Consider the following 25,991-nt stretch of genomic DNA (forward strand, 5'->3'; position numbering starts at 1 on the left):
TCAATTACATTTGCATTGATTTCAGAGTGATTAGAGGAACAATAAAGTGCTGAGTACCAGGCAGTTTGCAAGTTTGGTAGGCTACTAATGACCATCAGCAGCATCAGAGCTTGGAGAAGCCTAATTAGCGTGACTAAACGGTATTCGTGGAATTTGCCTGCCGTCATGACTTGTGACCGCAGGTGTGGTGGTAATACGGTCACCGTAACAGCCCTAGTCCTAACTAAACATCACTAGTTTCATTTTTCATCAGTAACTTGCAATTTAATGGATAAAACATATGACGGCACCAGCATAAACCTTACTCCCACAAGCTGAATGGGAGTAAGAGAGACAGACATGAAAGATTTTCCACAACTGAGCCCACCACACACTGTTTGATTCATAAATCCAATTGTCTGCTTTCTGTTAATCAATGATTGAGCTCAGAGGGGGATGAACCAAAGCCTCTGCCTTTGAAGGATGAAACGTTACTCTAAAGCCAAAAATACTAACTGGAATATGTTTCAAAACTGGGCAACTCAGTTGGTTTAATATACTATGAAAAGCACAGCGGTTTACAGGAGCAACATGTCTCCATTCAATCATGCTGCCCCCAAAATACAACCAGGAATGTTGTAAATGTGTTGGAGAAGAGGAATTAATGCCCAACTGACTGGTGGCAATGAATATGTTAGGGTAAGACAAGGGGAAGTCACATACCAGTCTATGCCTCTGTGGTAGCTGTGGCCACTGAAGAATTGGATCTCCTCAAAGGTCTCCTTGCTGGGGTAGTTACTGGTCAGATCAGGATGCATCCCCAGGAACAGATACAGGGCTGTGGTGCCTTCGCAGAGAACACACGTTTTCATTAGTATTGCTCATACTAATATTAAACGGAGATAGCTACTATTAGGTGATGTAAATATAGATTTCATTTAAATATAGAACTTGATGTAAATGCTAAACATGCATATTTACGGGTAATTGGAACAGCTATTTACTACCCATCTCAAATGTGCCAAAGCTTAAATAGCAATAAAGACCAGAACACTCAACTACGTTAGAGATGTGACAGTTAAAGAGGAGTGGTGGATGTAATGTTGATAGTAAACGACCGTTTATCAGCCATGCTGATATATCGGGCCGATATTGGCTTTTCTAATCTATCGGCCCTTCTCTAACGACTTTGCTGATACTCTGTCCACATACCAAAACTGCTGCTATGCCAGCTGCCAGTCACCGCCTGAGCCACGAGCACTGCCCAGAAAGCTCATTCTCCAACAGAAAGGTGCAGTATTGAGAAACAGATGAATTGACACAGTGACCAAAATTGATCTCCTGTTGCATCACCTTTTTGCCCTCAGAACAGCCTCAATTTGTCGGGGCATGGACTTTACAAGGTGTTGAAAGCATTCCACAGGGATGCTGGCCCATGTTGACTCCAATGCTTTCCACAGTTGTGTCAAGTTGGCTGGATGTCCTTTGGATGGTGGACCATTCTTGATACACACAAGAAACTGTTGAGCATGAAAAAACCCAGCAAAGTTGCAGTTCTTGACCCAACCGGTGCGCCTGGCACTTATTACAATACCCCGTTGAAAGGCACCGAAACACAATCCATGTCTCAATTGTCTCAAGGCTTTAAAATCCTTTTTTAACCTGTATCCTCCCATTCATCTACACTAATTGAAGTAGATTTAACAAGTGACATCAATAAGGGATCATAGCTTCACTAATAATAAGGCTTGTGTCGACGTGCATGCAATAAGCTAGCTAGCTAGCTAAGCAGATAGCTATGTGACCCGTTAGCAAATGTAAATGTATAGCTAACATCTCTTGAAAAAAATAAACTACTGGAACCGAGACACAAAAATAAGTGACATTGGCACAAGATGGAGGGAATGTTGGAACATTAACACAATTGCAATTAACAAAAAATGTACACTTAATCCAGTATAAACCAATGTATAGAATATATTACACAAGACACAAAATTCACAAATTCTACAGCACCACGGCAGAGTCATGTCTTAAGTGTAAAACTAACAATGACTCAATAATCCATGCCTTCTGGGAATGTACCAAAAGGTACGGGCAGCTAGAAAGTTGGCTGTCAGAAGTATTACAATGTAAATTTACATTTAATCTGTTTGTCTGCATATTTCCAGACATGGCATAAAAGGGTGTAGGAACAACACTTTTCTCGTCAATTGTAAAAAAGTATACTTAAACTGAAAATCAACCAATCCTCCATCGTTAACATGTTTGTCAACTGTCAGGAGGCATCTGTATTATTTTTTTGCTCTCGATTACTTAAATGACAAAAAAATACTAGTTTCATAAGCATCCTCGAAAACAAATCATGATGTTGCATTGAATAGAGGTTATTTTACATTCTCAAACAGCAGTGCCTATATGATATCCTTCCAAACAGGCGTGACATGCTGGAGTGATGCTTCTATGCAAATGTTGTTGATCAGTAGGCTAATATACACTACATGGCCAAAAGTATGTGGACACCCATTCAATAGTGGTTTTGACTATTTCTGCCACACCCGTTGCTGACAGGTGTATAAAATTGAGCACACAGCCATGCAATCTCCATAGACAAACATTGACAGCAAAATAGCCTGTACTGAAGAGCTCAGTGACTTTCAAAGTGGCACAGTCATAAGATGCCACCTTTCCAACAAGTCAGTTTCGTCAAACTTGTGCCCTGCTGGAGCTGCCTTGGTCAACTGTAAGTGCTGTTACTGTGAAGTGGAAGGACCTTTCTTGTTTCAGCATGACAACGCCCCCGTGCCCAATGCGAGGTCCATACAGAAATGGTTTGTCGATATCGGTGTGGAAGAGCTTGACTGGCCTGCTCAGAGATCTGACCTCAACCCCATCTAACACCTTTGGGATGAATTTGAACACTGGCTGCGAGCCAGGCCTAATCGCCCAACATCAATGCCTGACCTCACCAATGCTAGTGGCTGACTTGAAGCAAGTCCCCGGAGCAATGTTCCAACATCTAGTGGAAAGCCTTCCCAGAAGAGCAGAGGCTGTTATAGCAGTTGGGGGGAGGGGGGGGGAAACATCTCCATATTAATGCCCATGATTTTGGAATGACATGTTTGACGAGTATGTGTCCACATACTTTTGGCAATGTAGTGTAATTCCCAAATTGAAGGCTATCAGATTTGTCATCTGTAGCATCATAGACTCTACTGATCAGCCAAAACAAGCTCAGCTCAATATATGCACACACTCCTATTGAATATGCATTCACCTGTATAGTGAGTAGGCCTATGCCATCTTAATTGACCCAGTTTATTATGAGATTTACCATTCAAATAACATTACCACCATTGTGTTATGTAGTTAGATTGGTGAAAACACAAGTCGAATGGATTGTTTAAAATTGGGAAATTTGTAATACATTTTTTTCACATTTTATGATGTTGAATATCAGCCTAAAATATTGGCCATGGGTCTCCATCCAAAATCAGTATTGGTCGTTCACTAGTTGACAGACAAGATGGCTGACGTGACTATAGTGAATTTTGGTGCAGTTAGGTAATTAAAATGGTGAAGTGTGTGAATTTACTCTCAGCTCCAACCCCCTAATCCATTTTTATTGAAAAGATTAACGGGGCCATTTTACAGCGCTCTCAGAAGGAGGGTTATCGCTCCCTTAAGACATCTTCAAGAACTTTAATTAGGCTACGCAGTAAATCTGGAATTCCCATTTACTGGGGTGCAGTCAAGGTTACAATAAAAGCCAGCGACTGCCTGCCTGCCTACGGTGAACCTATAAATGAAATTAAATGTGTGACACTCTGTAAATGACTGCTCAGTTGCCAATTATCCATCCTTTCTCTCCAGGCTGTCAATAATCGAGGTTCAAGGCTGCCCCATGCCAGACAGAGAAAAACTTCTCCTGGTGCAGTGGATCTAGTACAGTGAGCCACACCCTGGTGGTGTGTAGAGTAGACTGGAAGTGTCCGCATTCGTCACAACCGGAACAGTTTGCGCATATATTATGACAACATTTTGTGACGTATTTGTTCATTTTCATTACGGCAAGTTTTTAGTGAGGTCAGCTGTTCGTGCACACAACATTTGTTCTCGAAGCAAGCCAAAGTCGGAAGCCGATGTCCACACCCATTCGTCTGTGACTGGTCAACAGTAGGGATTCTTTAATGAAGTGTTTGTTGTCATTCAACAAGAGGCGACTTGTTTTCATGCAAGATTTTTCACTTGAGAAACACTGCACCAAACACCTTCGTTAGATATAAAATGGTGCAACTAACACCATGCCCAATGCCCCCACATCAAACGCGATCACGACATGCAGGTTGAAATATCAAAACAAACCATGAACCAATTATATTAATTTGGGGACAGGTCGAAAAGCATTAAAAATGTATGGCAATTTAGCTAGCTAGCTTGTAGTTGCTATTTAATTTGTCCTATTTAGCTAGCTTGCTGTTGCTAGCTAACTTGTCCTGGGATATAAACGTTGAGTTGTTATTTTCGCTGAAAGGCACAAGGTCCTCTACTCCGACAATTAATCCACGCACAAAACGGTCAATCGAATCGTTTCTAGTCATTTCTCCCACTTCTAGGCTTTTTCTTCTTTGGACTTTATATGGCCATTGGCATCTAACTTTCATAATTAGGTGTATTACCACAACCGACCGACCGACCTACCTCACTTCATATTCCAATTACCCACGTGGGCATAACCAATGAGGAGATGGCACGTGGGTATATGCTTCTAAAAGCCAATGAGGAGATGGGGAGAGGCATCGCGTTCGGCGTCACAAATGGAAGCAACTTCTTTTTTAGCGCTTGGAAACGCAGACGCTCGTTGGCGTGCGCGAGCACTGTGGGTGCAATGATTGAATAACATTGTATGTGTATATTTATTTTGCAACGCTCGCACACGCAACAAGTCCGGTTTGGGTAGCGTGTAAGATATCCTCGGCAAAAACGTAAACATTTATGACAGATTTCTTGAGTTATCTTAGATTGATTCTCACTATTTTGAGGAATTGTATACTGGCTACGGCTTCTCAAGATGGACAAACAGTACTATTGCCACTATTTTTGTGGCCCCCCCACAAGCTCATGTTTTTCTCTCTAGGTTCAAACTTGTCATTGCTATGAGTGTGGTTGCATCACTGAACTGAAGTAACCTTGTTAATTAAATGGTTTTTGTACAATACATTTGTTTACTACTCACCTGTCTTCTGTGGTCCAATTATGAGCAGCTTAGGGAATCGGTCGCATGTCTTCTCTTTGGACCAGATGTCTTTGTGTCTTTTGTCCTCACAGGGGTCCTGTGGGGACAGAGTGGGCAGAAATAGTTCACCTGGAAGTTCCGTTCAGTAAACATGGAAGGAATGTATGCCTCAGGATGAGCTGCCATAGGTACGACTTGCCCAACCAGTTCAGAATATACAGTACCAGTCAAAAGTCTAGACAAACCCATCAATGAGTGAGTAAGTGTTTATTTTTACTATTTTCTACACTGTAGAAAAATAGTGAAGACATGAAAACTATAAAATAACACGTATGGAATCATGTAGTAACAAAAAAGCGTTAAACAAATTAAAATATATTTTAGATACGAGATTCTTCAAAGTAGCCACCCTTTGCCTTGATAACTGCTTTGTACACTTAGCCTTCTCTTAACCAGCTTCACCTGGAATGCTTTTCCAACAGTCTTGAAGGAGTTCCCACGTATGCTGAGCACTTGTTGGCTGCTTTTCCTTCACTCTGCACTCCAACTCATCCCAAACCATCTCAATTGGGCTGAGGTAGGGGGATTGTGGAGGCCAGGTCATCTGATGCAGCACTCCATCCCTATCCCTCTTGGCAAAATAGCCCTTACACAGCCTGGAGGTGTGTTGGGTCATTGTCCTGTTGAAAAACAAATGATATTCCCACCAAGCGCAAACCAGATGGGATGGCGTATTGCTGCAGAATGCTGTTGTAGCCATGCTGGTTAAGTGTGCCTTGAATTCTAAATACATTACTGATAGTGTCACCAGTAAAGCACCCCCACACCACCTCCTCCATGCTTCACAATAGGAACCACACATGTGGAGATCATCTGTCTTCATCTACTCTGTCTCACAAAGACAGAGTTTGGAACCAAAAAGTCTCAAATTTGAACATATCAGACGAAAGGATAGATTTCCACCGGTCTAAAGTCCATTGCTCGTGTTTCTTGGTCCAAGAAAGTCTCTTCTTATTGGTGTCCTTTGCAGCAATTTAACCATGACGGCCTGATTCACGCAGTCTCCTCTGAACAGTTGATGTTGAGATGTGTCTGTTACTTGAACTCTTTGAAGCATTTATTTGGGATGCAATTTCTGAGGCTGGTAACTATAATTAACATATCCTCTGCAGCAGAGGTAACTCTGGGTCTTCCTTTCCCGTGGTGGTCCTCATGAGAGCCAGTTTCATCATAGTGCTTGATGGTTTTTGTGACTGCACTTGAAGAAACTTTTAAAGTTCTTGAAATGTTCCGGATTGACTGACCATGTATTAAAGTAATAATGGACTGTCGTTTCTCTTTCCATATTTGAGCTGTTCTTGCCATAATATGGACTTGGTCTTTTACCAAATAGGGCTATCTTCGGTATACCACCCCTACCTTGTCACAAGTAACCTTGTTGCGGTGACAGTATTACTGCCACACCGGCGATCACGAGTCATGAAGGCAGTCAAATTCCACATGACCGTTTAGTCACGGTAATTAGGCTTTTCCAAGCTCCGATGTTGCTGCTGGTCATTAGTTGCCTACCAAACTTGCTAACTGCCTGGTACTCAGCACTCTATTGTCCTTCTAATCACTCTGACATCAATGCAAATGTTTCGAAAATCTAATCAAACACGTCATAAGAGCCCATGATCTCATGTTGCACAACATTTCTATAGGCTATGCAATTGCGGGCTTAAACAGTGATGGGCGCTAATAAAAAGATGTGGATTGTGTCAGCTTTCTAAAGGCTAGGCCAACTATATTTATTTCGCAACTTTCCTAATATCAAGCACATTGCTTATATTTACAATAGGAGTATAGCCTACCTGGCAGGCAGGAAAATAACCTACGGGGAAAAGCGTCTTCCATTCGCTATCTAAGTGCATAGATGACATGTATTTTTTCCCACTGCCCGTTTCGATGAAGGTGCATAATGGTAAATTCTAACTGCCTAACTGGCATACAGTTTTAGTCGGAAGTTAACATACACCTTAACCAAATACAATTAAACTCAGTTTTTCACAATTCCTGAGATGTAATCCGAGCAAATATTCCCTGTTTTAGGTCAGTTAGGATCACCACTTTATTTTATTAAGAATGTGAAATGTCAGAATAATAGTAGAGAGAATTATTTATTTCAGCTTTTATTTCTTTCATCACATTCCCAGTGTTTACATACACTCAATTAGTATTTGGTAAAATTGCCTTTATATTTTCAAATGTTTCGGGAAGCCTTCCACAAGCTTCCCACAATAAGTGGGGTGAATTTTGGCCCATTCCTCCTGACAGAGCTGGTGTTAACTGATTCAGGTTTCTAGGCCTCCTTGCTCACACACACTTTTTCAGTTATGCCCACAGATTTTCTATAGGATTGAGGTCAGGGCTTTGTGATGGCCACTCCAATACCTTGACTTTGTTGTCCTTAAGCCATTTTGCCACAACTTTAGAAGTATGCTTGGTTCATTGTCCATTTGGAAGACCCATTTCCGACCAAGCTTTAACTTCCTGATTGATGTCTTGAGATGTTGCTTTAATATATCCACATCATTTTATTTTCCTCATGATGCCATCTATTTTGTGAAGTGCACCAGTCCCTCCTGCAGCAAAGCACCCCCACAACATGATGCTGCCACCCCCGTGCTTCATGGTTGGGATGGTGTTCTTCAGCTTGCAAGCATCTTCCTTTTCCCTCCAAACATAACGATGGTCATTACGGCCAAACAGTTCTATTTTTCTCTCATCAGACCAGAGGACATTTCTCCAAAAAGTACGATCTTCGTCTCCATGTGCAGTTGCAAACCTTAGTATGGCTATTTTATGGCGGTTTTGGAGCAGTGGCTTCTTCCTTGCTGAGCGGCCTTTCAGGTTATGTCGATATAGGACTCGTTTTACTGTGGATATAGATACTTTCGTACCGGTTTCCTAAAGCATCTTCACAAGGACTTTTGCTGTTGTTCTGGGATTTATTTGCACTTTTCGCACCAAAGTTCGTTCATCTCTAGGTGACAGAACGCGTCTCCTTCCTGAGCGGTATGACGGCTGCTTGGTCCCATGGTGTTTAAACTTGCGTACTATGGTTTGTACCGATGAACGTGGTACCTTCAGGTGTTTGGAAATTGCTCTCAAGGATGAACCAGACTTGTGGAGGTCTACAATTTTTTTTCTGAGGTCTTGGCTGATTTCTTTTGATTTTCCCATGATGTCAAGCAAAGAGGCACTGAGTTTGAAGGAAGGCCTTGAAATACATCCACAGGTACACCTCCAATTGACTCAAATGATGTCAATTAGCCTTTCAGAAGCTTCTAAAGTCATGACATAAATTTCTGGAATTTTCCAAGCTGTTTAAAGGCACAGTCAAGTTAGTGTATGTAAACTTCTGACCCACTGGAATTGTGATACAATGAATTATAAGTGAAATAATCTGTCTCTAAACAATTGTTGGAAAAATGACTTGTGTCATGCACAAAGTAGATGTCCTAACCGACTTGTTAACAAGACATTTGTGGAGTGGTTGAAAAACAAGTTTTAATGACTCCAACCTAAAGTGTATGTAAACTTCCGATAATTTGCACCATAAAAACGCACCATTATAATAAAAGCATTACATTTGTAATTGCATTTGCAGTCACTTTTGAGAATGGTGTTTTCCCACTAATGGAACATTCACATTTACAGCCTACTGCCATGTGCGCATTGCTGCGCTGATAATGTGAAGAAAAAGCCAAATAATTTATCAACATTTTACAATAAACGTTCTGATCTGTTACATCAAGCCAAATTGCAGAAAAAAATATATGTTTTGATGCTAGTGGTCGTATTAATTTGGGACCTATCGTATCCCACAACTGTCCCAGACAATGTTTGGAATATTTATTTCTCGCACAGAGTAGGTTGACTTTTGTACTATGGGGTATAGTAGATTGCCATAGGCTAGTGCTTTTGCTGTTTGTTAGGCCTACTCATCTTGTTGGCTGCCAAAGTAAATGTGGACAGTTCTTCCAATATGCACATCGGAATTGGATGAGGCGCGCAGTTGCTTTCCCGATGTGCCCATCTTCATTTGCAGCCTCTGAGAAAGACCAGATCACGTGACGGAGAGCGCTTCCGATTGCGCAGCACACTCAGGGAGAATTTCATTTAACCTTTATTTAACTAAGCAATTCAGTTTAGAACAAATTCTTATTTTCAATGACGGCCTACCGGGGAACACTGCGGGAGAAGGGCACAATGCTGTAAAATAGATTTTTTTATGGTGCAATATGGCCACAAAGGGAATGCTGCTCTGAAATTCGAGGCATTATCAAGTGCTTGTCAAATTGTAAATGAGAGACAGCCTGCGCAAAAAAACTAAGCAGAGCTCATGCCTTTCAAGCAAATCTTTTCAAATCATCATTAGAATCTCATCATGCAGCCTTACAATGTAAAAATCTAAACATATAGCCCAACGTTTGTAGAACAACTGAAGTGACATGAATAACTCTAAATTAAGCATTTAGGAGTACCTGTTTCTTTGTTAATCGCTTAACACAGAATAGACGCATGTGTGCACTCCCCGAAATGTTCGGAGACAATATTTATATTTTATTCAACTTTGTTCAACTGTATTCTTAATACTATAAAATAATGCCATGGAATGATAAGCAAATCTTGTCTGCTAAATGAACTAGCGTAGTTCACAGCCATTTGGCATAGCCGCATGAGGAGTATGCCATTTCTTTCTTCTGAAGTAGACTACATTTTCTCCATATCATGCTTCTTTAGACCTGTCTAAAATAAATAATGGATTTATTGTGAAAGTGTAGGCTATATTACATGGATTTATTATACTTTTTATAATGTTTTGTATGGAAGCCAGGAGATGCTAAATGTGTTTGTTAATTAACGGTCAATTACCATGAGACCGACAGTTATTTGCTTGACAATCACCGGCTGACGAAATTTTGTGACCTCCACAGCCACAACACAACTGATTGGCTCAAACGCATTGAGGGGAAAAAAATCCACAAATTAACTTTTAATAAGGCACACCTGTTAACTGAAATGCATTCCAGGTGACTACCTCATGAAGCTGGTTGAGAGAATGCCAAGAGCGTGCAAAGCTATCATCAAGGCAAAGGGTGGCTACTTTGAAGAATCTCAAATATATTTTGATTTGTTTAACCTCTCGTGTATGTGGGACGCTAGCATCCCACCTGGCCAACAGCCAGTGCAATTGCCGCGCGCTACAATTCTAAATACACAATTCGTTATATTAAACATTCTTGTAAATACATGTGTCTTACATCACTTAAAAGCTTAACTTCTTGTTAATCCAGCCGCTGTGTCAGATTTCAAAAAAGCTTTACGGTGAAAGAAAACCATGCGATAATCTGAGGAGAGCACCCAGCTAACAAAAGTATTACTAGCATTTTCCAACCAAGTATTAGCGTGACAAAAGTCAGAAATAACAATAAAATAAATAGCTTACCCTTAAAAATATTCCTCTGGTGGCAATGCCAATTGTCCTAGCTCCACAGTGAATGTTAGTTTTGTTTGATAAAATCAATTTTTATAGCCTAAACACGAAACATTTGTTAACCGCTTGCGTCGTGATTTCCGTCTCATTCAACTTTGGATGAAACATTCGTGGTAAATACACACACTTAACACACGTTATCCAGTCATGGTTGGTTTCATTGCAATCCTCTGTTAGTAACACAATCACACTTGATGGCTCTTTCCCCGGGACGTAATGACCGAAACAAACCGATTTGAAGACACCAATCAATGACCTCATTGCGCACCAATGGTAGGAGCGGTCTATCGTTCATTAACTGTATTTTGGCCTAATGACCACTGATCATCTTGAAATCTAGCTTGGAAGATAGCCAATGAGCTGAGGTAAACGGCAATATGTAATGGTTATACATTCGAAGACCAGCCTTTGTCGTAAACTCTGGCGTAAAAGAGGTTCATTCGCCATTGCAAATCCTACTTGACGGAGCCACGAGTGTTATGCATAGCAGTACATAGTGAAGAGCATTTTCAACAATTTTATATATTTAAATTATGGCAAATAAATCAGGAAAAGTTCAAACAAAGTCTAGATATACAGATGTAACCCAAATTATAGAGGAAATTGATAGAGAAAGCAAGACCGAGTTGCTTCAGGAAGATTAATCTTTCAGCGTGGCAAGTTTTGACTCCCAGGCGGAAGACATGTTTCTGCACGGAGAGGATGCCATGCTGGACTGGTAAAAACTTCTCATGCTGATGTCGTTGTTTGAAATTAATATCAAATATTATTCATTTGAGATTTTTTTGAGACTTTCTTATTTTATTTACAATATATAAAAATATTATCAGTAATGAAATCTGTAATGAAATGTGTTAGGTACACATTGGCTATAGATTGTGTGTGTGTTTGTGAGATACATTTTTAAAAATGTATTTTATATAAACATGGAATGGAACAGCACTTCACCATAGTGATTATGTTCCCTGTACTCTATATAATACATCTGTTTATTTTACGTGTTGATACAGGGCTCATACGTGAAAGTATTCTTACTGAAACAATTTTTTCCCCCCCAGTGGCAGTGATTCTGATTATGTGCCATCAATGTCTAGGTGTCCATCCCCCTCTGAAGCTTGTTCATCCAGCCGGACCCCTGCTGTCTCTGGCTCCACACCTACCCGGCCATCTAGAGGTTTGAAGTCAGTGACAAAGAAGCGGAGGTGGGGAAGACAGAAACCTGCAGAGAGAGGGCCATTGGCACTCTGTGTTGGAAGATGATGTGGAACCAATTCCACCAGTTTTAGACCAAAAAGGCAGCCAGGACCTCAACTAGACATGACTGCAAAGTACAGACCCGTGTGGCTCAGTTGGTAGAGCATGGTGTTTGCAATGCCAGGGTTGTGGGTTCAATTCCCACGGGGGACCAGTACGGAGAAAACAAAATGTATGAAATGTATGCATTCACTACTGTAAGTTGCTCTGGATAAGAGCGTCTGCTAAATTAAGTAAATGTAAAATGTACAGCCCCCTTCAACTTTTTCAACTGTTTTTCACCTCGTCCGTTGTTGATTCCCTGGTGTCGACCACCAATAAGTACGGGGCTAAGAAGCAGGCAGGAAAGAAAGAGGCATTGAAGCCCATTTCCATGTCAGACCTTTTCTGCTTTCTTTCACTGGTCATTTACATGGGGCTGGTGAAGTTGAAAATTCTGAGGGACTAGTGGAAAACATCAGCCCTCTACCAACTGCCTTTCCCCACCACTGTCATGTCTTCTAAAAGGTTTCTGACTATCTCACGGGCGCTTCCCATCAGTGACCCAGAAGTTGATGGGGAGAATGACAAGAAGAGGCACAGCAAGGTTTGATAGGATCTGCAAAATCAAACCTCTCTACCCCAGCATCGTTGAGGCCTGCAAGACCTATTTTCAGCCTGCCCAGAACCTGTCCATCGATGAGAGGATGGTAGCCTCAAAGGCCAGAATCAGCCTCAAACAATACATGCGTAACAAACCAACCAACCAACCAACCAACCAACCAACCAAATGGGGTTATAAACTGTTTTGGCTGATTCTGTGTGTGCCTACACTTGTAATTTTTTTAGTTTATGAGGGGAAAAACAGTTTTGCTACCGGTAATGGACTGAGTTATGATTCCGTTATGGAGTTTTGGGATTTTCAACTGCTGGGGAAGGGCTACAAACTGTTTGTGGACAACTTCTACACAAGCCCTACCCTGTTTACAGACCTGAGGAAGCGGCATGTGTGGGCTTGTGGCACCATTCGGACCAACAGAGTGGGCTTTCCAAAAACAAAGGTGAAGATGGCCTGCTCTTTGTAAAGTGGATTGATACCAGAGAGGTGGTAATGTGCACAACTATCCACAAGTCCTTCAGTGGCGATCACGTCGTCAGGCGTGTGAAGGACGGTAGTGGGGCATGGACTAGAGGTCGACTGATTAATCGGAATGGCCGATTAATTAGGGCCGATTTCAAGTTTTCATAACAATCGTTGCACCAATGTACCTAACCATAAACATCAATGCCTTTCTTTAAAATCAATACACAAGTAAATATTTTTTAAACCTGCATATTTAGTTAATATTGCCTGCCAACATGAATTTCTTATAACTAGGGAAACTGTGTCACTTCTCTTGCGTTCCGTGAAAGCAGCCAGGGTATATGTAGCAGTTTGGGCCGCCTGGCTCATTGCGAACTGTGTGAAGTCCATTTATTCCTAACAAAGACCGTTATTAATTTGCCAGAATTGTACATAATTATGACATAACATTGAAGGTTATACAATGTAACGGCAATATTTAGACTTAGGGATGCCACCTGTTAGATAAAATACGTAACGGTTCCGTATTTCACTGAAATAATAAACGTTTTGTTTTCAAAATGACAGTTTCCGGATTCTAGAAAAAAGAAACGCACACCTTTAAAGGCGAGGTGCTGGCTAGCGGAGTAGAACACTAGAAAATAAAGGAAAGCCGCACACTCTAAGAGCTCAGATGCAAAAATTTTATCACCAACGTTTCGACAGCGAAGCTGTCTTCATCAGGGTATCATCAAACACTGCGAGATGAGTCATTTATATAGTGTCAAGAGACACACAGGTGTTTGTAATCATGGCCAAGTATGGCCTAATATCATTGGTTAACTCAAATATTTAAAAAAATGGCATACAAAGAACATACAAAAAGACAAACAAATGGATAGCATACGATCATAGCATTTGTAGTCTAAAATGTATCTAACAAACAATTACAATGGCAAAATCACAATTATCACAAGAATGGCTTCAGATCAAAGTCTATGTTGAGACCGAAGGGAGCAAGGGTCTTTAAATTAAAGATCCAGGCAGCCTCTCGTTTCAACAATAAATTATCAAGGTCACCCCCTCTCCTCGGGAGGGTGACATGTTCAATACCAATATAACGCAGAGACGAAATCGGATGGTTTGCTTCCAAAAAGTGGGCCGCAACTGGGTAAGTTAAGTTTTTGCACCTAATGGTGCTACGATGCTCTGAGATACGTACTTTTAATTCACGCTTTGTTTTACCCACATAATTTTTACCACAAGGACAAGTTATAAGATAAATAACTGCCTTAGTGGAACACGTAATAACATCATCTCGCAGTGTTTGATGATACCCTGATGAAGACAGCTTCGCTGTCGAAACGTTGGTGATTACATTTTTGCATCTGAGCTCTTAGAGTGTGCGGCTTTCCTTTATTTTCTAGTTTCCGGATTCTACCATTTTAATGACCAAAGACTCGTATTTCTGTGTGTTATTATGTTATAATTAAGTCTATGATTTGATAGAGCAGTCTGACTGAGCGATGGTAGGCACCAGCAGGCTCGTAAGCATTCATTCAAACAGCACTTTCGTGCGTTTTGCCAGCAGCTCTTCGTAATGCTTCAAGCATTGTGCTGTTTATGACTTCAAGCCTATCAACTCCCAAGATTAGGCTGGTGTAACTGATGTGAAATGGCTAGCTAGTTAGCGGGGTGCGCGCTAATAGTGTTTCAAACGTCACTCGCTCTGAGACTTGGAGTTGTTGTTCGCCTTGCTCTACATGGGTAACGCTGCTTCGAGGGTGGCTGTTGTCGATGTGTTCCTGGTTTGGACCCAGGTAGGAGCGAGGAGAGGGACGGAAGCTATACTGTTACACTGGCAATACTAAAGTGCCTATAAGAACATCCAATAGTCAAAGGTATATGAAATACAAATCATATAGAGAGAAATAGTCCTATAATTCCTATAATAACTACAACCTAAAACTTCTTACCTGGGAATATTGAAGTCTCATGTTAAAAGGAACCACCAGCTTTCATATGTCCTCATGTTCTGAGCAAGGTACTTAAACGTTAGCTTTTTTACATGGCACATATTGCACTTTTACTTTCTTCTCCAACACTTTGTTTTTGCATTATTTAAACCAAATTGAACATATTTATTTGAGGCTAAATTGATTTTATTCATGTATTATACTAAGTTAAAATAAGTGTTCATTCAGTATTGTTGTAATTGTCATTATTACAAATAAATAAAAATCGTCTGATTAATCGGTATCGTTTTTTTTGGGCCTCCAATAATCGGCATTGGCGTTGAAAAATCATAATCGGTCGACCTCTAGCATGGACCACAAAAAAAAATGTCCCCATTCCAGCTGCTGTGAAGGACTACAACAAGGGCATGGGAGCTGTGGACTGATAGGATACTACAAAAGTTCTCCACAAGACCATGAAATGGTACAAGACATTTTTCTATCATTTCATTGACATTGCTGTGGTGAATGCCTTCATCCTCCAGAAGGAAATGGCCAAGAGCTGTGGACAGCCCCCCCATCTCACAGCTAGCCTTCAGGGAGCTGCTCATCCAGGAGCTTGCTAGCTACAGCAAGTGCACTGTAGCACCTTCTGTCCCCTCTACCTCTGTCCCTTCTGCCCCAACCAGTGGTGTTGCCCAGATTCATCTCTGCAGGCATGAATGTGCCTCAGGGCAAAAAGGGCACAGTAGGGAGACATCGTTGTGCCCTTTGTCACAGGAAATGCCCCATCACCTGCGCCACCTGTTCAGTAAGCCTCTGCTTTACAGCAGAAAGAGACTGCTATGGGCCATGGCACCAGCAGCACAATATTGTGTAGAGGACTGAGGGTCTTCACAATATTGTAAATAGAAAATGTGTAAATAGTTACCCTTGTTATTTTTTAGTTGTTGTTGAGGGGTGTGTGTGTTAGAAGAGCATTTATGCATTTTGTATATAGTTCTTTCCTTCAAAATGTATCACTGTACCAATTCGGCCACTTGCGTACATTTGTGTGGGACACCTGGGTGACTTCATGCTCAATGTCATGTAGCTCGCTCATTTTTGAAGTTCTGTCTAAAACTTTGCTCAGCTATTGTTGCCATCTTATGTTCTTCATTCAAATCATCCGCAGCATCCTATCTGTATGTTTGGCTGTTCTTGTTCATTTGAAATATGATGCAGCAACAATAAAAAACAGAAAACGTATGTTTATTTCCTTGTATTTTCTTCTACCAGATCTATTGTGTTATATTCGCCTACATTCAATTCACATTTCCACAAAATACAGAGTGTTTCCTTTCAAATAATACCAAGAATATGCATATCCTTGCTTCTGGGCCTGAGCTACAGGCAGTTAGATTAGGGTATGTCTTTAGGCGGAAATTGAGAAGGGGGGCTACCCAGAAGAAGTTAACACTTTTTTGGTTTTTCCATGATTCCATAGTTTTGATGTCTTCACTATTATTCTACAATGTAAAAATAAAGTAAAACCCATGATTGAGTAGGTGTGTCCAAACTTCTGACTGGTACAACACTATTCTCACACACCAGTCTCATATCTAGCGGCAGTCTGTAATTAAAGTCTACCACTGACTTGGCCAGGGAACTTGTTACTGTGGTAAAGCAGTGAGACCTGTGTGTGTGTGTGTGTGTGTGTGTGTGTGTGTGTGTGTTACAAACATGTGGCACAACGGTTACAGACAACTGTATCCACCCTGTGGGACCAACAATGTGCCAAGGCGAGGGGTGCTTTTAATTCAGCTCAAATGAACCCAACCAGTCTAGTCTAACAGAGGCTTGGGGGAGCAGACTCAAACATTTGGTTTCTAAATCAACCCTTGATCAATTGTGCTCTTTTGTCCCTACAAGGGACTAAGGAAAGAACCCATAATCAGCATCAGGAAGGGTGCCTTTTCATTGGTCTTCCTGAGTGGTTAGAAGCCTTCAGTGTATCTATGTGGAAGATTGCTCAGAGCAGCCCTGCAAGGCCCGCAGCTTCATGTGCCTCAGGGTCAATCTGCATGTCAAGACGATACCAACTGCCCTAAATCTATCTACCTCCTTCCCTCCCCACTGCCTCATGGGGATTGAGGCGACCAGGCTATCATATTAATCCCAACACATTTAATACAGTGCTGTGTTTAAGAAACCTCTGGACCCAGGCAGGCACAAGTTTACTCTAAACTTCAAAGGGAGCTGGCTGGCACACATTGACTTCTACACTCTGAGACAACTCCACATTGACTTCTACACTCTGAGACAACTCCACACTGACAGTGTGAGGAACTGCCAAGATGGCAGTTGGACGTCTTAGGGAAAGAAACCGTCTTCTTTCTGTGTTGTTGGGAAACAGTGTCAGAGTCTGCTCCCCCCACAAAACCACAGTTCAAAGAGCCAGCCTCTTGTAGCTCTAAACCCAAATAAGACTTGCACTGTAGGATGCAATGGTCTGAGTCAAAATGACTTGCACTGTAGGATGCAATGGCATGAGTCAAAATGACTTGCACTGCAGGATGCAATGGCATGAGTCAAAATGACTTGCACTGCAGGATGCAATGGCATCAGTCAAAATGACTTGCACTGCATGATGCAATGGAGTCTGATTGAAAAAGCAAAGTCTTTAGCGCCTGTCTAGCCTTCTCTAAAATGACTGCCTGGTTTATGATAGTCCCCGAGCTCCACAAACCCAGTGACCCACAGCTCACATGGCCTCTCACACACGCACCTGCCAGATGGGGTCCCTCTCCTCTGGAAAGATCTGCAAGTAACGCTGGGCCAGCTGCACAGGCGCCAGGGTCTGCAGCCGCAGGTTAGTCCATGTCTGGAGGAACTTCACCAGGTTCCTAAAGGTGTACAGACCCAGACGATCGTTCCCGTAGTTGGACAGGTGGGTCATGAAGATGCTGATCTGTGAGGAAGGAATCAACACAGAACAACGTTCAGAGAAAAACACAATGCAATGCAGGCTGCAATGTCACTTCCAACCACTGTTGCACAAAATACATTTGAGGGGGGAAAAAGGGCTAAAGCAACCATAGAGCATTCCTCTCCTGATGTGATGGAGGTGTGTCTGGTCTCACCGGGTTGAGGAGCACCGTGAGGAAGAGCTCCCCTCCGTTGATGAGTTTGTCCAGCTCCTTGGGTCCTCCAGGATACTCGTTGTAGAAGATGGTGTGAGTAAACAGGCCACACGTCTGCCTCGGCAGCACCTACAGTACACAACACAATTAATATTACATAGCAACACATCTGCACAGTGGGGAGTGTTCTTATATAACCGCACCCTGCTGATTCCCAGTCAACAACAAATCAAATACACAGACGTTCAAACAGGGCCATAAATGCTCGGTGACACTATTTCGATGTGTTGTTTCCACTTCACTGACAGCTCAGGTGATTCAATTATCCCTGTAAACTAGAGATCACACTGTGGAGAATAAAATGTGACGAAAATCTTTATGCTGTCAGCGAAACCCATTTCTCGAGCCAAACATAAAGCCTCTGTCCTAACATAGTTGAAACACACAATCGATTGGCATCCGAGCACACAATCACAGGAGCAGAACAACCTGGAAAACATTACACTGTCTGTTCAGCCTAGGTGCTGTACACAGTGTACCCATCAGGTTGTGATGTTAGCTAGCTACACAGTGTATCCATCAGGCTGTGATGTTAGCTAGCTACACAGTGTACCCATCAGGTTGTGATGTTAGCTAGCTACACAGTGTATCCATCAGGCTGTGATGTTAGCTAGCTACACAGTGTACCCATCAGGTTGTGATGTTAGCTAGCTACACAGTGTATCCATCAGGCTGTGATGTTAGCTAGCTACACAGTGTACCCATCAGGCTGTGATGTTAGCTAGCTACACAGTGTACCCATCAGGTTGTGATGGTAGCTAGCTACACAGTGTACCCATCAGGTTGTGATGGTAGCTAGCTACACAGTGTACCCATCAGGTTGTGATGGTAGCTAGCTACACAGTGTACCCATCAGGCTGTGATGTTAGCTAGCTACACAGTGTACCCATCAGGCTGTGATGTTAGCTAGCTACACAGTGTATCCATCAGGCTGTGATGTTAGCTAGCTACACAGTGTATCCATCAGGCTGTGATGTTAGCTAGCTACACAGTGTATCCATCAGGCTGTGATGTTAGCTAGCTACACAGTGTATCCATCAGGCTGTGATGTTAGCTAGCTACACAGTGTACCCATCAGGCTGTGATGTTAGCTAGCTACACAGTGTACCCATCAGGCTGTGATGTTAGCTAGCTACACAGTGTATCCATCAGGCTGTGACGTTAGCTAGCTACACAGTGTATCCATCAGGCTGTGACGTTAGCTAGCTACATGGTGTATCAAATCAAATTTTATTTATCACATACACCAAATACAACAGGTGTAGACCTTACAGTGAAAAGCTTACTTACAAGCCCTTAACCAACAATGCAGTTTTAAGAAAATACCTAAAAAAGAGATAAGAATAACAAGTAAAGAGCAGCAGAAAATAACAAAAGCGGGTCTATATACAGTGAGGGAAAAAAGTATTTGATCCCCTGCTGATTTTGTACGTTTGCCCACTGACAAAGAAATGATCAGTCTATCATTTTAATGGTAGGTTTATTTGAACAGTGAGAGACAGAATAAATACAAAAATCCAGAAAAAAGCATGTCAGAAATGTTTTAAATTGATTTGCATTTTAATGAGGGAAATAAGTATTTGATCCCCTCTCAATCAGAAAAATGTCTGGCTCCCAGGTGTCTTTTATACAGGTAACGAGCTGGTAACTGATCTTTGTCAGTGGGCAAACGTACAAAATCAGCAGGGGATCAAATACCTTTTTTCCCCTCACTGTACAGGGGGTACCGGTACAGAGCCAATGTGTCAATGTGCGGGGTCACCGGTGTCGAGGTAATATGTACATGCAGGTAGAGTTATTAAAGTGGCTATGCATAGATAATAACAGAGTAGCAGCAGTGTGGGGGGTGGGAATGCAAAAGTCTGGGTAGCCATTTTGATTAGCTGTTCAGGAGTCTTATGGCTTGGGGGTAGAAACTGTTTAAAAGCCTCTTGGACCTAGACTTGGCGCTCCAGTACTGCTTGCCATGTGGTAGCAGAGAGTACAGTCTGACTAGGGTGGCTGGAGTCTGACCATTTTTGGGCCTTCCTCTGACACCGCCTGGTATAGAGGTCCCGGATGGCAGGAAGCTTGGTCCTGGTGATGTACTGGGCCATACACACTACCCTCTGTAGTGCCTTACAGTCGGAGGCCGAGCAGTTGCCATACCAGGCAGTGATGCAACCCGTCAGGATGCTCTCGATGGCGCAGCTATAGAACCTTGAGGATCTGAGGACCCATGCCAAGACTTTATAGTCTCCTGAGGGGGAATAGGTTTTGTCGTGCCCACTTCACGACTGTCTTGGTGTGCTTGGACCATGTTAGTTTGCTGGTGATGTGGACACCAAGGAACTTGAAGCTCTCAAGCTGCTCCACTACAGCCCTGTCGTTAAGGATGGGGGCATGCTCAGTCCTCCTTTTCCTGTAGTCCACAATCATCGCCTTTGTCTTGATCACGTTGAGGGAGAGGTTGTTGTCCTTGGACCACACGGTCAACAAAACAATCTCAACATCTATCAGGCTGTGATGTTAGCTAGCTACACAGTGTATCTATCAGGCTGTAATCTTTGCTAGCTAGGGCTAGAAGTAGCAGCCAAGACAGTACTGAGATGCTTAGAAACAGAAAGGAAGGGAAGGCTGGATACAGACTGAAGCTCCCAGGCTTTTCTCTCTGCTTTATAAAACACAGAGCGGGTCACAGCTAACGGGAGTCACAGACTGCTGATTAAGGGGAAAAGAGAGAGTGGAAGACAGAAGAGAAGAGACACCTCAGAGAGTCTCTGCCAAGTTCCCGGTGAATATTTCACAGGGACGTGTCGAGATGGGAATTAACATCTTTGTGACATCACACTCTTCCACCAGACAAAATAGAAAACTGCTGGGTCTAGAACAGGAGCATTCTACCAGGATAATCACAACATGGTTTGTACATTAATGAAATACAAATGTCTTTAAGATCTAAAATCTGAGCCATTTCAGCATACATTTCTTAGAGGCAAGCTGTTGTTTATGTCCAGGCCAAGCATATGGACATAAAATGACACTTTGTAAAGATACTGTACATAAATTGGCACTGACAGACAGATTAACATTTGTCAAAAAATTTGAATGTTCTTGTCACATCACAAGCTAGCAGTTGTCTTTGTTGATTTTGCCAAGGCTGTCATTTGCGATGAAATTGTCTTGTTGAGAGTGATAAACATGGCAATTTCCATAATGATCATTCACACTGCTCCATCTGTCTGTCAGCATGCTTTATTCCATGGGGTGTGGGGAGGAGCAGAGAGAGAGACACGCACTGTCTGAGGGGCACTGAAAAGACCACACCACAAGGGCATGGCAACACGACTACTTCAGCACTACTGATCCTTCCCTTCACTCAGCGCGTTGTTCCCAACAGCTAAACTAAATTGTTCAAGCACACCAAAAAAAACAAGGATTCCAATACCCAGCACTTCCCAAAAGCCAGAGGAGCAATGCAATGCATCTGTCTACACGCAAACCAGAGTAAATACTTCAAACAGCCTAATTTAATACTTCTAGTTAAATTATTGAGCACAAACCCAGGACTGAAAATACCAACTAAGACTTAGTTTCAAGAATAGCTAGTTTATACGTACAGTAGAACCTAGTGTGTGAGTGTGAGTGAGTGAGATAGGGGTGAGTCCTTACACTGATGCCACTGTGGTAGAATCCTCGTCTGAAGCGGGCAGGTTTGAGGTGGGGGTACTCCTCCGTGCTGGTCACCTTGATGCCCCACACCTTCTTCCAAGCGTCGTACAGCTGGACGTGGACGGGGTACACCCCAGAGTGGTGGGGAGCCACCGCGTAGCCCATGTTGGTGGGGATGCCATGCTCCTGGGAAGAGACAGCCAGTGGATTCAACACATTGTTAGGATTTATATAACCCTTGCTATTAATACATATATAAATAAATACACACAAACACGCGTTTTTTTATTTTTACTACCATCTACATTGCACAATAATAGTGAAGACATCGAAACTATGAAATAACACATACGGAATCATGTAGTAACCAAGTGTTAAATCAAAATATATTTTTATATTTGAGATTCTTCAATGCAGCCCCCTTTGCCTTGAGATGGAGGTGTGATGGTGCTATGCTGGTGACACTGTCAGTGATTTATCTAGAATTCAAGACACACTTAACCAGCATGGCTACCACAGCATACTGCAGCGATACTCCATCCCATCTGGTTTGAGCTTAGTGGGACTATCAGGACACAGTAGAGGTTGTGTAAGGGCTATTTGACCAAGGAGGAGTGCTGCATCAGATGACCTGGCCTCCAAAATCACCCAACATCAACCCAATTGAGATGGTTTGGGATGAGTCGGACCACAGAGTGAAGGAAAAGCAGCCAACAAGTGCTCAGCATATGTGGGAACTCCTTCAAGACTGTTGGCAAAGCATTCCAGGTGAAGCTGGTTGAGAGAATGCCAAGAGTGTGCAAAGCTGACATCAAGGCAAAGGGTGGATGTTTGAAGAATCTCAAATTTTGATTTGTTCAACACTTTTTTGGTTACTACATGATTCCATGTGTTATTTCATAGTTGTGATGTCTTCACTATTATTCTATAATGTAGAAAATAGTAAAATAAAGAAAAACCATTGAATGAGTAGGTGTTCTAAAACTTGACATGTAGTGTATGTATGTGAAGATGATCCCGGAGTGAAAGACTGGAAACGACCTGGCTCATCCTCCATGTTCCCAGTTCTATCAGCACTATCAGCTGCTAAAGGATAGAAGCGGCCGCGGCTCACAACTGTGATCTTTATTACACTTTTGCTGAAAAGATGATTGCATTTATGATGAGATAATTGCATGTCTTCACAATTATTCTATTATATAAATAAATAAATATATATATATAAAAATATATATATATATAAAAATATCACACATACATACACCCAATATATATATACATACACACACACCTGAAGTCGGAGGTTTACATACACCTTAGCCAAATACATTTAAACTCAGTTTTTCACAGTTCCTGACATTTAATCCTAGTAAACATTCCGTCTTAGGTCAGTTAGGATCACCACTTTATTTTAAGAATGTGAAATGTCAGAATAATAGTAGAGAGAATTATTTATTTCAGCTTTTATTTCTTTCATCACATTCCCAGTGGGTCAGAAGTTAACATACAGTCAATTAGTATTTGGTAGCATTGCCTTTAAATTGTTTAACTTGGGTCAAACGTTTTGGGTAGCCTTCCACAAGCTTCCCACAATAAGTTGGGTGAATTTTGGCCCATTCCTCCTGACAGAGCTGGTGTAACGGAGTCAGGTTTGTAGGCCTCCTTGCTCGCACACACTTTTTCAGTTCTGCCAACAAATTTTCTTTGGGATTGAGGTCAGGGCTTTGTGATGGCCACTCCAATACCTTGACTTTGTTGTCCTTAAGCCATTTTGCCACAACTTTAGAAGTATGCTTGGGGTCATTGTCCATTTGGAAGACCCATTTCCGACCAAGCTTTAACTTCCTGACTGATGTCTTAAGATGTTGCTTCAATATATCCACATAATTTTCCCTTCCTCATGATGCCATCTATATTGTGAAGTGCACCAGGCCCTCCTGCAGCAAAGCACCCCCACAACATGATGCTGCCAACCCCGTGCTTCACGATTGGGATGGTGTTCATCGGCTTGCAAGCCTCCCCCTCTTTCCTCCAAACATAATGATGGTCATTATGGCCAAACAGTTCTATTTTTCTCTCATCAGACCAGAGGACATTTCTCCAAAAAGTACGATCTTGGTCCCCATGTGCAGTTGCAAACCGTAGTATGGCTGTTTTATGTCGATTTTGGAGCAGTGGCTTCTTCCTTGCTGAGCGGCCTTTCAGGTTATGTCAATATAAGACTTGTTTTACTGTGGATATAGATACTTCAGGAAACAAGTACAAAAGTATCTTCACAAGGTCCTTTGCTGTTGTTCTGGGATTGATTTGCACTTTCCGCACCAAAATACATTCATCTCTAGGAGACAGAACGCGTCTCCTTCCTGAGCGGTATGACGGTTGCATGGTCCCATGGTGTTCATACTTGCGTACTATGGTTTGTACAGATGAATGTGGTACCTTCAGGCGTTTGGAAATTGCTTCCAAGGATGAACCAGACTTGAGGTCTACAACTTTATTTCTGAGGTCTTGGCTGATTTCTTTTGATTTTCCCATGTCGTCAAGCAAAGAGGCACTGAGGTTGAAGGTAGGCCTTGAAATACATCCACAGGTACACCTCCTATTGATTCAAATGATGTCAATTAGCCTATCAAAAGCTTCTAAAGCCATGAAATCATTTTCTGGAACATTCCAAGCTGTTTAAAGGCACAGTCAACTTAGTGTATGTAAACTTCTGACCCACTGGAATTGTGATACAGTGAATTATAAGCGAAATAATCTGTCTGTCAACAATTGTTGGAAAAATGACTTGCCAAAACTATAGTTTGTTAACAAGAAATTTGTTGAGTGGTTGAAATACGAGTTTTAATGACGCCAACCTAAGTGTATTTAAACTTCTGACTTCAACTGTATATATTTCTTATTTATTTTTTATCCATGTTTTTTTTTTTGTCAACAAAATTATAACATTCAAATAGAAAAGTTTTTTTTTACCAACAGTAGTACCAGTAGGACCCCCAGTCAGCGTAGAGCAGGACCCACCAACCTACCTGTGCAAACCTCCTGTTGAGGAGCATCTGTTCAGCTAGCACTGACTGGTTGTGGAAGAGGTGGGGCTGCATGTGACTCCACATGTGGGGGAACCACCAGAACTCCTTCCCATAGGAGAGGAGCAGGTCATCCCCCAGGTCCTCCTCATCTGTACCTGGAGCATAGAGACACACAGTGGGGATTTAGTCTAGTCTATATACACTGCTCAAAAAAATAAAGGGAACACTTAAACAACACAATGTAACTCCAAGTCAATCACACTTCTGTGAAATCAAACTGTCCACTTAGGAAGCAACACTGATTGACAATACATTTCACATGCTGTTGTGCAAATGGAATAGACAACAGGTGGAAATTATAGGCAATAAGCAAGACACCCCCAATAAAGGAGTGGTTCTGCAGGTGGGGACCACAGACCACTTCTCAGTTCCTATGCTTCCTGGCTGATGTTTTGGTCACTTTTGAATGCTGGCGGTGCTTTCACTCTAGTGGTAGCATGAGACGGAGTCTACAACCCACACAAGTGGCTCAGGTAGTGCAGCTCATCCAGGATGGCACATCAATGCGAGTTGTGGCAAGAAGGTTTGCTGTGTCTGTCAGCGTAGTGTCCAGAGCATGGAGGCGCTACCAGGAGACAGGCCAGTACATCAGGAGACGTGGAGGAGGCCGTAGGAGGGCAACAACCCAGGAGCAGGACCGCTACCTCTGCCTTTGTGCAAGGAGGAGCAGGAGGAGCACTGCCAGAGCCCTGCAAAATGACCTCCAGCAGGCCACAAATGTGCATGCGTCTGCTCAAACGGTCAGAAACAGACTCCACGAGGGTGGTATGAGGGCCCGACGTCCACAGGTGGGGGTTGTGCTTACAGCCCAACACCGTGCAGGACGTTTGGCATTTGCCAGAGAACACCAAGATTGGCAAATTCGCCACTGGCGCCCTGTGCTCTTCACAGATGAAAGCAGGTTCACACTGAGCACATGTGACAGACGTGACAGAGTCTGGGGACGCCGTGGAGAACGTTCTGCTGCCTGCAACATCCTCCAGCATGACCGGTTTGGCAGTGGGTCAGTCATGGTGTGGGGTGGCATTTCTTTGGGGGGCCACACAGCCCTCCATGTGCTC

General features: G+C 42.4%; 1 protein-coding gene across 6 annotated transcripts in view; it reads right to left on the minus strand.

Annotated features, from left to right (window-relative positions):
• LOC106563726 (bifunctional heparan sulfate N-deacetylase/N-sulfotransferase 1) overlaps positions 1 to 25,991 on the minus strand; it is a 136,407-nt gene that overhangs the window by 21,214 nt on the left and 89,202 nt on the right. For all 6 annotated transcript variants that reach the window (XM_045690149.1, XM_014129547.2, XM_014129548.2 and 3 more), the window contains 6 exons: positions 24,871 to 25,025; positions 21,842 to 22,027; positions 18,131 to 18,259; positions 17,776 to 17,958; positions 5,216 to 5,312; positions 703 to 826 (listed from right to left, as the gene is read on the minus strand). In XM_045690149.1, coding sequence (XP_045546105.1) covers positions 703 to 826; positions 5,216 to 5,312; positions 17,776 to 17,958; positions 18,131 to 18,259; positions 21,842 to 22,027; positions 24,871 to 25,025 — 874 coding nt within the window. The remainder of the gene's footprint in view (positions 1 to 702; positions 827 to 5,215; positions 5,313 to 17,775; positions 17,959 to 18,130; positions 18,260 to 21,841; positions 22,028 to 24,870; positions 25,026 to 25,991) is intronic.

This window comes from Salmo salar, chromosome ssa11 (assembly GCF_905237065.1).
Source record: "Salmo salar chromosome ssa11, Ssal_v3.1, whole genome shotgun sequence".
Taxonomy (NCBI): Eukaryota; Metazoa; Chordata; class Actinopteri; order Salmoniformes; family Salmonidae; genus Salmo; species Salmo salar.